Here is a 13,722-nt window from a genome sequence, read left to right on the forward strand (position 1 = left end):
GTGCCTGGCCATGCAGTCGTGGGTGAACAGGGAGTACAGGAGGGGACTGAGCACGCACCCCTGGGGGGCTCCAGTGTTGAGGATCAGCGTGGCAGATGTGTTGCTACCTACCCTCACCACCTGGGGGCGGCCCGTCAGGAAGTCCAGCAGGAGGTAGATGAGGAGCAGGAGGTAGATGAGGAGCAGGAGGTAGATGAGGAGCAGGAGGTAGATGAGGAGCAGGAGGTAGATGAGAAGAGATGGTAGAAGAGGACTGGTTCCCAACATGATAATGCTCTTCCTCTCTACAGCACCATACGTATCAAAGCTTAGCTACCATGTCCCTGTGATCAGTGTGTATCTACTGTCCTCTAGTGTGCTTTATGTCAGTGTCAGAAGGCCCTGGTTCTCCTGTAGTCCAAGCCAGCAGTCCACATAGTATGGAACTGACACTGTCATTATGGGACATTCAGTATGGATGAGGTACGGAGCATAAGTCACTCAGTGAAAGTCTGCATGCTGTATGTGTGCTGTGGGCTCCTGAGTGGCGCACTGCATCTCAGTGCAGTCCCTGGTTCGAATCCAGGCTGTATCACATCTGGCCGTGATTGGGAGTCCCATAAGGCGGTGCACCATTTGCCCAGCATCGTCCAGGTTTGGCCGGGGTAGGCGGTCATTGTAAATAAGAATTTGTTCTTTATTGACTTGCCTGGTTAAATAAAGGTAAACAAAATAAATCATACAACTGTACGTAGAAGAAAACTAAATGAGCATGACATCCTGGCATTTTAAAGCATACTCAATGTTGAGAAGTTTCACATACTGGTAGTTCTACCGCAAAATGTTCTATTCTCACTGAACCATGCTGTCTACTAACACATGGTGGTTCACCATAGCCCTGCCTTGCGGTAGGTGCACAACTTCCTTCCTGTTTCCTGACGATATTGAAACCATCAAATCTTTCTCATGGTGATCTGCGAGCATCTAATTGTAAGTATTATGATAAGTAATGTATGTATTATGATTATGGGGTTATAGAGATAAATGTTTCAGATGTTTCTCTGGGGTGCCACAGTACATGTAATACTTTATACGTAGTACCTTATATGTATTGGGATCATGTTTTACATACTTAATACAATATGTTTCCTGTTCCTTTTACTTGTCTGTCGCAGCAGTCAGTTTGTGTCCCAAATGGCACCCTATTCCCTATACAGTTTACTACACAGATCCCTATGGGCCCTTATCAAAAGTAGTAGAACATATAGGGTAGGGAATAAGATGCCATTAGGGACATAGCCTCAGATCACCCCCATGGTCAACACATACACATACTGTAAAGTGCACTGCTCTGAGACTGGTATGGTGGAACTGTGAGGGTTCATCTCAAACTATACCCTACTACACCTCATAATATAGTGCACTGCTTTGACCAGGTCACATAGCACCATGATGTAGAGCACTGTTTGGTTACAGTATCAGGCAGTTGCTAAATAAAGAAATGTCCTCTCACTGTCAACTGATTTTATTTTCAGCAAACTTAACATGTGTAAATATTTGTATGAACATAACAAGATTCAACAACTGAGACATAAACTGAACAAGTTCCACAGACATGCCTCCTTGCAGCATGCCTAAGGCACATTCACGCAGATGAGCAGGGACCCTGGGCATCTTTCTTTTGGTGTTTTTCAGAGGTAGTAGAAAGGCCTCTTTAGTGTCCTAAGTTTTCATAACTGTGACCTTAATTGCCTACCGTCTGTAAGCTGTTAGTGTCTTAACGACCGTTCCACAGGTTCATTAATTGTTTATGGTTCATTGAACAACCATGGGAAACAGTGTTTATACACTTTACAATGAAGATCTGTGAAGTTATTTGGATTTTTAGGAATTATCTTTGATAGACAAGGTCCTGAAAAAGGGACGTTTCTTTTTTTGCTGAGTTTATGTAGGTACCATGATATAATAGTCAGTAGTACCACATTATTTCTTATTAATACGAGCTGAAATAGGATAATATAACTAGTTCGTATTTCCCTACATGATCACGTGCTTTAACCTCTAAAGCACCACAGGCTGTCTGACATGGCCAAAGATGGTGGATAAATGAAGATAGTTGACTACTGTCATTTACCAATGAAAAAAAGTTGTCATTTCTGGTCTACTTAAGGGGGCGGCTCTCCCGTAGGGACCAATGGGATAGCAGAAGGGTGTGGTCTTCTTAGTTCATTGACCTCCATTGAAAAAATAAATTAGGGAGTGGGATGTGCCACTTCCTCTTCCATCTCTGCAATGACATGTCACTGTGATCAGTCTGTGTCTACTGCCCTCTAGTGTCAACTTGATGTAAGTGCAATAAGGCCATGGTCCTCTTGTAGTCCATGTCAACAACCCACCACAGTGGATGCCACAATCAATATGTGACATATGGATGGTAATATAAAGAGGACAGAGTTAAAAACTGAAAGGAGAAAGAAAAAAAATCCAGTGAAAGTGAACAAACAACAGGTTGAGGGAAGTGGATGATCCCTCAGCGATCGCTTGCATCTCTGTCACAGGTGGCTGGTAGCACGTTCATTTGGGAGGACATAGTCATATTAATGGCTGGAATTAATAGAATGGTCTCAAACACATCAAAGACCTGGTTTCCATGTTGTTGATACCATTCCCTTTACTCCACTGCAGCCATTATTATGAGCTGTCCTCCCCTTACCAGCCTCCTGTGATCTCTATGTGTGACATCTTAGTGTAGTCAGTTTGTCAGAGTTTTGTTTCCAGAAACTATGCCACCTGTCACCTACTTCCTCATAAGTCAACTCAAGCTGATTAAAGTGTAGATTCCATCTCATCTACAAGAATAACAAGTATATCAAGTTATGTTGAAGCTACTTCCCTGCCTTGCAGTAGACACACCAGATTTATTTTCTCTCCAGTCTTTCCACCACAGGCGAGCGTGCTTTAAGCCAAACTCTTCTCAATTGTGATCTGCGTGTATCTAATCGTAAGTATTATTTGTATATGTGTTTAAAGCTGTCAGGGAAAATAGAGTTAATGGCAGAAATGCTTTACTCTAATAAATCCCAGCAATTAATATTCAAGTCGATGTTGATGGTTGGCAGTAGCTGTGTGTGAGAACCAGACAGGCCTTGATAAAAAGTTTAGCATATTTAAGAAAGTCTGTCTTGAGTAGTCTTTGGTCTCAGGTTATAAAATAGTGTGTCTGTCTATCATATCCCTCAGTGCAGCTGTCAGGGATTATGGAGATAATGGGAGAAATGTTTTATATTATTAAATAAAAGGACCAAGTTTTACATATTTTTGAATGTCTGTCTTAAGTTGTCTTCTGTCTTAGGTCTCAGGTGGTCTCGGGAAGTATAATAAATCCATATCATACCATATGATCCATAACATCGCCTACTTTGAATCACATTGCGGTCTAGAGCTCAGGATCTTTATGATTTATATACAGTATGTTATCCTCTCTTTCAGAAATGATGTGGACTTGGACAGACTGTCTGTGTGTCAATATCCTGCTTCTGCTCCAAAGAGCAGGCTCTGGTAGAGTGACCTCACATGTTCTTTGTGTGTGTGTGTGTGTGTGTGTGTGTGTGTGTGTGTGTGTGTGTGTGTGTGTGTGTGTGTGTGTGTGTGTGTGTGTGTGTGTGTGTATGTGTGTGTGTGTGTGTGTGTGTGTGTGTGTGTGTGTGAACAATGTGAGGATTTGCATGAACAATGGCTACGGTTTGCACTTTCGGTACTAGGCTATTCCATTGGCAACCAAGCTAAATCAAGCAAACCTTAAGTATTTGGGCCAGGTTTGGTGTTGATCTTTAATGTGGTCTGTTAAAGTTTGAAAGGGACCAACCGTTGATGATGTGCATGGTCGCTTTTGATATTAAATGGTTGTTTTTCTTTCCAGAGAAGTTTGAGGTTCTTGGTCCGACTCGTGCCATTGTTGCTGTGGCTGGTGATGACATTATTCTGCCCTGTTATATCAAATCCAACATCAGTGCTGAGGACATGAGAGTTGACTGGTTCAGAGTCGACCTCCCAGAACCTCAGTCAAACATTCGCGTCCATCTCTACCAAGACGGCGGAGACAAATACCATGATCAGATCCTCTCCTACAGGGGAAGGACATCGCTGTTTAAAGAGGAACTGAAGAAGGGAAACACCGCTTTGAAACTGACCAGGGTACAGGGCACTGATGATGGACGTTATAAATGTCTTGTTCAGTCAAAGACACATTATGATGATGCCACCATTCAAGTCTACGTCAGAGGTACATTTCTTAAATACAACAACCCATATGATGTTCCTCCCAATCTCAGTAGTACTTCATCTCCAGTCTCCCTTTGTGTCTGTAGCTATAGGATCCAAGCCAGAGGTTTCCATTGAGGGGCAGAAAGAAGGAGGGATGACTCTGCTGTGTGTATCTAAAGGCTGGTTCCCTGAGCCTGAGTTGGAGTGGCTGGACAGTAAAGGGGTCACTCTGTCTGCTGGACCGTCAGAGACAGACAGGGACTATGAGGGATTCTACATAGTCAAACTAAAGACCATCGTAAAGGAGACTGACATCAACCGCTTTACCTGTAGAGTCAGACAGAGCCAGATCTATGATGTGATTAAGATGGAGACAGAGTTTCACATCCCTAGTGAGTAACATCATAGTATTGTTTAGAACTCTAAAGTATATGTCAAGATGAAACCACGTTGGTTTTGTAGATCCAGCTGTATGCCTCCACCTCAAATGAATGGAAAAGATAAACACAACATTAAACCAGGAAATTAGATGGTGCTCATCTTTTCCAGTCATTTGTCATTGAGGCATATTGCTGGATCTACACAACTGATGTCATGGGACGTGGTTTCATTAACATAAGTTTACATTTGAGGTCTGTAAACTTCGGACAAAGCTTTCTTTGAGTGAAATGTCCCATTATTATTATTATTAGGTTGCATGTCTCTGATCTCAGTTGATTTGTGTCTTGCAGGTGAGCTGATCCTTGTTCACACAGACCCATGGAAAGTGGCCCTTGCAGTGATTGTCTCTCTGGTCATTGTCCTTGTGGCCATATCAGCTTTCAGCATCTGGTGGTGGAAAAGTTCGTACAATGACTACAGTCATAGAAAAGTTATTAAAGGGTTTTATTTTACTGAATGTAAATGTTTTACAGTGCAGTTTACAGTGACATACACAAGGAGTTGGGAACTAGAACCGAATGCTTGCTAGTTCAATTCCCCGAGCCGACAAGGTGAAAAAGATCAATTGATCTACCCTTGAGCAAGGCACGTAACCCTCATTACTCCAGGGTCGCCGTCAATAATGGCTGGTCCCTGGCAGTGACCACACTCTCATGGGGAGTTGAGATATGCAAATAAACACAGTTCCACTTCACACCTCACACTCATAGAAGTTAAACACTTGTATATACAGTGAAACAGGACAAATATAAGCACCCCCTGTTTGACCTTTAGAAGTAAAAAGCAGACATTGGTCAGATACTGGACAGGTGTTTTTAAGGTTTTGTATTAAAACATGCACATTTCTATGAATAGGGCAAACATTTCTATTTCTCCACAAAAATACTAGATTTAATATAAGGATTTATTTAAATCACAGTGCCTGGTTTACCTGAATCAGTGTAATTGGCTGTCAGAAAACATATTGAGTAGGTTATTTTGTGGACCTTTCCTCTAACTGTTATCTATTTCCATGTCTGTAATGCATCCTAAGCTAAACACAGTCAAGAGATAGTTAAGTAGTGTCTTACTGTCAAACATGCAGTTTTCTCCTCCAGAAATGTAACTTTGTCAGAGAAAATACTGAGGTTCTGTGTTCATTAAGGATGTTCTCTGTTTTCTGTTTTTTATTTTATTCCTGCAGAGCCAGTTAAAGATTAACTCAGACTTGAGTTGATTAAGTAGTGTTGAACAGTCCTATGCACATGTGTCAAACTCATTCCATGGAGGACCGAGTGTCTGCAGGTTTTCACTCCTTTTTTGTACTTGATTGATGAAACTCCCCTCACCTGGTTGTCTAGGTGTTAATTGAAAGGAACAACCAAAAACCAGCAGATACCAGGCCCTCCATGGAATGAGTTTGACACTCCTGGTCCTGTGCATATGTTCATATTTTAATAATTGTCTTCTTCATGGATGTGAGATGTGTTCATTAAGGATGTTCACTCTAACTGTTCTCTTTTCATGTCTGCAGAGAAAGATCTCATCACTAAGCTGAGTAAGTTGTGTCCAACAGTCCTGTGCATCAATGTGTCATATGTTCATATTTTAATAATTGTCTTCTTCATGGATGTGAGATGTGTTCATTAAGGATGTTCACTCTAACAGTTCTCTTATGTCTGCAGAGAAAAATCTAGATCACAACTCTCGTAAGCTGAGTAAGTTGTGTCCAACAGTCCTTTGCATCAATGTGTCATTTTTTTACTCCCAATTTGATTGTTATAGCAAACAACAATTGGAGACAAACAATTCCCAACACACGAATATGTAACAGAAATGGATAGCAGTACAGCAGCTTGTTTCATGGATTTAAAATCCCTACATATTTGACATGAACGCTTTCATCACATTGTTTTTACTGTCCCCATCCCCCTGCCACACAAATAGTTGAATTAATTATTCACCGTTAAGAATGCTTTACTTTGACTATAATTCATCTGTTTGTCTGCAGAGATACTTGCTGATCAGCTGGGTAAGTAGGAGCTCGATGCATTACTAGACCCTTATGGTCAATATATAATACATACATGTATATTCTAAGCCAGGGTTCTCCAACCCTGATCCTGCCGAGCTACCATCCTGTAGGTTTTTAATCCAACCTTAATTGTAACAAACCTGATTCAACTTATTAAGAAGCAAATTGTTAGAATCAGGTGCACTAGATTAGGGTTGGAGTTAAAACCTACAGGGTGGTCTCCAGGAAGAGGGTTGGAGTTAAAACCTACAGGGTGGTCTCCAGGAAGAGGGTTGGAGTTAAAACATACATGGTGGTCTCCAGGAACAGGGTTGGAGTTCAAACCTACAGGGTGGTCTCCAGGAACAGGGTTGGAGTTAAAACCTACAGGGTGGTCTCCAGGAACAGGGTTGGAGTTAAAACCTACAGGGTGGTCTCCAGGAACAGGGTTGGAGTTCAAACCTACAGGGTGGTCTCCAGGAACAGGGTTGGAATTAAAACCTACAGGGTGGTCTCCAGGAACAGGGTTGGAGTTAAAACCTACAGGGTGGTCTCCAGGAACAGGGTTGGAGTTAACACCTACAGGGTGGTCTCCAGGAACAGGGTTGGAGTTAAAACCTACAGAGTGGTCTCCAGGAACAAGGTTGGAGTTAAAACCTACAGGGTGGTCTCCAGGAACAGGGTTGGAGTTAAAACCTACAGGGTGGTCTCCAGGAACAGGGTTGGAGAGCCCATTTCCAAGGGCTTACAATTTGCATTGTGCAAATAGCACACAGATGAGTTATAATTATGTGGTAAAACATCCCTGTATTGGAATAATTTTTTACTCACTGCGATGGAAATGTTATTATATTGTTATATTGTTTGTTTTAGTAATTTATTTCAAAATGTTCTCACTTTAATTAGCTAGAATTATAATTTGTTTTATGTTTAATTTACCCACAGATTTAGTAAACATGAAGGGCTGTCCAGGTAAATTAATGATACTGAATTGTATTTAAAATATATTTCATATCATATTTTTGTTGCTTAAGGTATACTATATTATGGTAGAGGGATGTATTTTTACACTATGTCACTTTGTTTCTGGTTCTAAACCTTATCAATAAAGTTTAGAGATTAAGAGAAGGAGATTTGTCATAGTGTTCCAAGGGCACCACACAGTATACTCAACTGTAATATTATATTACCATAGTTTCTGGGAACCCCAAATCTGACATTCTCTCTCTTTATATTGTAGAACTTGAAACCATCAGAAAACATGCAGGTCAGTGTTTGTTGTACTCTCCAGTCCACCCACCTAGAGTTTAGGGCTGTGCGGCATACCGTATTTTACGATATTGATGCACGAAAAGGTTTGTTTTTTTAACTTTACTTTCTATAACGGTATTTGACTGTTTGGTTTGTTAAATGTGATACGCCGTGTGTTACGTCCATTTTTATAGTTTACTTCGCTACTTGAGTCATCTCTCTCCACTCTCTCTCTCCATGCCGCATTCCACACAGACCTAGCCCCGCCCCCTGTCACTCATGGAGCGCATTTGTCGTTTCTTTCACCAAGAAACAACTGCAGTCAGTCTCCGCATCAATGCAGTATGGGCAACAATGTTGATGACAACGATGCTGTTTTCACTTTGCTTCTTAATATAAATCCACTATAAATCCACTAGCGTTCTATAATTACACTATACTTTTGTGTTTCTTACATCTGCAAACAGATAGTTTCTATTTTCTAAGCAAATTGGGCTTAATTTTGTTAGCTGCTAATGCTAATCGTTAGCTAGCTAATAAATGTACCGAGTCAGAGCAAACGTAACTAGCTACTGTATACAGACTGATAATCCCAGTAATGGTGTAGAACTACAGTACAAGTCAAAACTCATTCCAGGGTTTTTCTTTATTTGTACTATTTTCTACATTGTAGAATAATAGTGAAGACATCAAAACTATGAAAAACACATGGAATCATGTAGTAACCAAAAAAGTGTTAAACAAATCAACATGTATTCTATATTGGAGATTCTTCAAGTAGCCACCCTTTGCCTTGATGAAAACTTTGCACACTCTTGGTATTCTGTCAACCAGATTCATGAGGTAGTCACCTGGAATGCATTTCAATTAACAGATGTCCCTTGTTAAAGGTACATTTGTGGAATTTCTTTCCTTAATGCATTTGAGCCAATCAGTTGTGTTGTGGCAAGGTAGGGGTGGTATACAGAAGATAGTCATATTTGGTAAAAGACCAAGTCCATATTATGACAAGAACAGCTCAAATAAGCAAAGAGAAACGACAGTCCATCATTACTTTAATAAGACATGCAGGTCAGTTAATCTGGAAAATTTCAAGAACTTTTAAAGTTTCTTTAAGTGCAGTCGCGAAAACCATCAAGCGCTATGATGAAACTGGCTCTCATGAGGACCGCCACAGGAAAGGAAGACCCAGAGTTACCTCTGCTGCAGAGGATAAGTACATTAGAGTTACCAGCCTCAGAAATTGCAGCCCAAATAAATGCTTCACAGAGTTCAAGTAACAGACACATCTCAACATCAACTGTTCAGAGGAGACTCCGTGAATCTGGCCTTCATGGTTGAATGTGTCGGTGTCTTTGTGAGACGCAGAGTAGGTGAACAGATGATCATGTGTGGTTCCCACCGTGAAGCATGGAGGATGAGGTGTGATGGTGTGGGGATGCTTTGCTGGTGACACTGTCAGTGATTTATTTAGAATTCAAGGCACACTTAACCAGCACAGCTACCACAGCATTCTGCAGCGATACTCCATCCCATCTGGTTTGCGCTTTGTGGGACTATCATTTGTTTTTCAACAGGACAATGACCCAAAACACACCTCCAGGCTGTGTAAGGGCTATTTGACCAAGAAGGAGAGTGATGGAGTGCTGCATCAGATGACCTGGCCTCCACAATCATCTGACCTCAACCCAATTGAGATGGTTTGGGATGAGTAGGACCGCAGAGTGAAGGAAAAGCAGCCAACAAGTGTTCAGCATTTATGGGAACTCCTTCAAGACTGTTGGAAAAGCATTCCTCATGAAGCTGGTTGAGAGAGTGTGCAAAAAAAGCTGTCATCAAGCCAAAGGGTGGCTACTTTGAAGAATCTAAAATACATTTTATTTTTAAAAACATATTTTGGTTACTCCATGATTCCATAATTGTTATTTCATAGTTTTGATGTCTTCAGTATTATTCTACAATGTATAAAATAGTAAAAAAATAAAGAAAAACCCTTGAATGAGTAGATGTGTCACAACTTTTGATCGGTAATAGATATCTGCATGTTTTTTGCACAACAGTTTCTTCTAAATCAAATAGGAATACGCAAAGCAAGAATATGTATGCTACATGAAGTAGCTAAGAGAAAACATGCAATGTATCCAAAGATTGTAGAGTCCCCTAGGAAACATTAGTCAACACTTTGGTTCCTACCGTGTCACAATAACTCCTCCCTGGCATTTTCATTTGTTGTCATGTCAAACACTGTATTTAAAGTGGCCACTATTATATTCAAACTATTGAATTGGAATAATCATTCTATTTCCTTGATTCCAACAGTTCACCCAAGTATTTTGCTCTAAATCGCAAGTCAAATCAAAATTGCAACATTAGTTTAAAAATAAAGCCTAGATTGTTTTCCCATATCGCGCAGCCCTACGTGGCATTGTGAAAATGATCTCAAATGAGTGCATGAAATACAGAAATTGATGAAAATGCTGAAAAATATTTTTGGTTGAGTTGAACAGTATAAAACAATCAGAATAGAGAAAGACCCATTGCAATCACTTAGAATGTATGTTTTGCCACGCACCACTCATAATGCAAATTCAGAACTTTTATTATTCAAAAGCATCATACTGTCATACCGTCAATTTATTTCAAGTACTGTGATATGATATTTTGACCATATGGCCCAGCCCTACTAGAGTTTCACATGAATATTAATATCTTCACATACTGGTATTACTTGAAATAACATGACCACACATTCATATGTACAGTATACTGTATGTTGTTGTCAATAACCATATATGTCTACAGTAATGTACTGTGCAGTAAGTCCTGCAGTAAAATGTCCTCCCACATATTGATGTTTTTATTTTTATAGACGATTTTTTTACTTCACAGTGGATGTGACTCTAGACCCTGATACAGCACATCACTATTCATGTGTCCCAGAGTAATGTACTGAGCAGTAAAATGCAGTCCCCCATATTGTTATGTTTATTTAGTTTATTCTAATAAGGTGTATGTTTCTCTCCACAGTGGATGTGACTCTAGATCCTGATACAGCACATCCCAGACTCATCCTGTCTGAAGACAGGAAACAAGTGAGACGTGGAAACATAAAACAGAATCTCTCTGATAACCCAGAGAGGTTTGATACTGTTCACTATGTCCTGGGAAAGGAGAGTTTCTCCTCCGGAAGATTCTACTACGAGGTGCAGGTGCAGGTGGAGGAGAAGACTGGGTGGACTTTAGGAGTGGCCAGAGAGTCCATCAACAGGAAGAAGAATTTTTTCCTGAAACCTGAGAATGGATGCTGGACTGTTTGGCTGAGGAAGGGAGAGTACAAGGCTTTCACTGGCCCCTCTGTCATCCTCTCCCTGAGAGAGAAGCCCCAGAAGGTGGGGGTGTTTGTGGATTATGAGAAGGGTCAGGTCTCATTCTACAATGTAGAGGCCAGGTCTCATATATACTCTTTCACTGGCTACACCTTCACTGAGAAACTCTATCCATTCTTTTATTCTGGTATTATTGATAACTCAGACCCACTGGTCATCACTCCTGTAGATGTCACTGACTAACTGTTTTATATCAATCATTGAAATACTGGTTGTGTGTGTATTACTGTCATGACGTTGTCCTGTTGGGTGAGGTTTATGACCCCCCCATAAATACCTGTCCTCCTTTTCTCTTCACTCTACAGAATGGACTCCTGGAAAGCCCTGTGTTACCACAGAGAAAGTATGGTAATATCAAAAGGCTAGGGAATGGAACAATAGTTCCCTTTCTCAACCAGTTGAAAGTGTCCGTTGGTCCTTAAAGAATATGATGTCAGATCAGTTGTTGTCTGGGACATTATATCTGATGATAGGATGACATAAATTGTATCTTGGAAAGTCTACACATTCTAGTTATCAGATTCACATGGAATTAAATATGAAACTATTTGTGAAAAGATTAAATGTAATTTTAACTTCTAAATGAGAGAATTGTTTTCATGAGTAAACTATGCTCATTCAGTGGCCATGCCCAAATGAACAGACATTGGTTGAGAACTATGAAACACGCCCTTCTCTCCCCCAGTACAAAAGTCTGTTGACGGAAGTTAACCTTAGTTCCCGATGACGTGAGGACTGGTGTTCGTACGTTTAAAAAGGGCTAATTTCAACTACAACCTAGCAAAATTAAAATTTAGTTCCAGAAATGTTAGGACTGCTGTCCTAATGTTTAAAAGGGCGAATTTCAACATGGAGGTGATGATCACCTCGCTGAAATGGTGTATTTCGACTAGACCAGCCAGAATACAGCATAAACTGATTATGGCAACTTAGTATGAACATTGAACAATTATTTCCTAAAGAAGTGATACATCCTAGACGTCGAGTTATCAGCTGCAGCTGTAAACGTATTGTGGCCTAGGAAAGGACAGACAATCTCCTAAGAATGACAGGGTACTTTAACATACCCGCTCTACAACACTACGACCAGAAATATTCTTCAAAGGACAATGGTGATCTCTGCTGGGCAAACCAGTCTTCCATCTTCGACCCATCTATCGAAGCGCAGCTCAGAGTAAATATATGTGTTGCATTTTCCTTTTCCGAATGGGCGATTATTAGAATGCATAAGATTCTGTATTTACGGTAGCATAGCTTCTCAAGGTCCGATAGAGACCCAATCCCTTTGTCCCTCAAACGAAGTGCAGAAAACCGAAAGTACCGTGTGGTGAAAACACTAACACGGTAGACAAACACCCACAAAACACACGTGAAACCCAGGCTGCCTAAGTATGATTCTCAATCAGGGACAACGATTGACAGCTGCCTCTGATTGAGAATCATACCAGGCCGAACACAAAATCCCAACATAGAAAATCACACATAGACAAACCCACCCAACTCAGGTCAGGAACATGACATTGTCGAACAAAACAAACATTTATTGTGGAACTGGGATTCCTGGGAGGGCATTCTGATGAAGATCATCAAAGGTAAGTGAATGTTTATAATGTTATTTCTGACTTCTGTTGACTGCACAATATGGCGGATATATTTGTGTCTTGATAGGGCTCTGAGCGCCGACTCAGATTATTGCATGGTTTGCTTTTTCCGTAAAGCTTTTTTGAAATCTGACACAGCGGTTGCAGTGCATCAAAAATTCCATGCATAACAGTTGTATCTTTTAGCAATGTTTATTATGAGTATTCCTGTAAATTGATGTGGCTCTCTGCAAAATCAAAGGATGTTTTGGAACTTCTGAACGTAACGCGCCAATGTAAACTCAGATTTTTGGATATAAATATGAACTTTACCGAACAAAACATACATGTATTGTGTAACATGAAGTCCTATGAGTGTCATCTGATGAAGATCATCAAAGATTAGTGATTCATTTTATCTATACTTCTGCTTTTTGTGAATCCTCTCATTGGCTGGAAAAATGACTGTGTTATTCTGTGAATAGGCACTCACCTAACATAATCGTTTGGTTTGCTTTCGTCGTAAAGCCTTTTTGAAATCGGACACAGTGGCTGGATTTACAAGTGTATCTTTAAAATGGTGTAAAATACATGTACGTTTGAGGAATTTTAATTATGGGATTTCTGTTGTTTTGAATTTGGCGCCCTGCAGTTTCACTGGCTGTTGAAGAGGTGGGACGCTACCGTCTCACGTACCCTAGAGAGGTTAAGAGATTGGATTCGGGAGATAACTGCTCTATATAAATTAATGCTTCCGTGGTGCCCCAGGTTATTAATGGTTTAATTGTTGCATGGTTTAATTCAATCACGTAATCAATTAAACGTTAGG

At 40.4% G+C, this 13,722-nt stretch overlaps 1 protein-coding gene across 4 annotated transcripts; it reads left to right on the forward strand.

Moving 5' to 3' along the window:
* The first annotated feature begins 918 nt into the window (after positions 1-918).
* On the forward strand, positions 919-11,896 carry LOC139575740 (butyrophilin subfamily 2 member A1-like). Of its 4 annotated transcripts, none has more exons than XM_071400985.1 (12): positions 919-969; positions 2,913-2,980; positions 3,469-3,537; positions 3,899-4,261; positions 4,347-4,634; positions 4,974-5,084; positions 6,197-6,220; positions 6,348-6,380; positions 6,674-6,694; positions 7,622-7,648; positions 7,917-7,943; positions 10,955-11,896. In XM_071400985.1, the coding sequence occupies exons 3-12, from the start codon at positions 3,471-3,473 to the stop codon at positions 11,494-11,496; spliced, it is 1,503 nt and encodes a 500-aa protein (XP_071257086.1). In that variant the 5' UTR covers positions 919-969; positions 2,913-2,980; positions 3,469-3,470; the 3' UTR covers positions 11,497-11,896. The 4 variants fall into 4 exon arrangements, with proteins under 4 accessions (XP_071257086.1, XP_071257089.1, XP_071257088.1 ...); XM_071400988.1 differs by having other exon boundaries at positions 11,619-11,896; XM_071400987.1 differs by lacking the exon at positions 10,955-11,896 and adding an exon at positions 10,817-10,887.
* The last annotated feature ends 1,826 nt before the right edge of the window (positions 11,897-13,722 follow it).

The sequence above is a fragment of the Salvelinus alpinus genome, chromosome 5 (genome assembly GCF_045679555.1).
Source record: "Salvelinus alpinus chromosome 5, SLU_Salpinus.1, whole genome shotgun sequence".
NCBI lineage: Eukaryota > Metazoa > Chordata > Actinopteri > Salmoniformes > Salmonidae > Salvelinus > Salvelinus alpinus.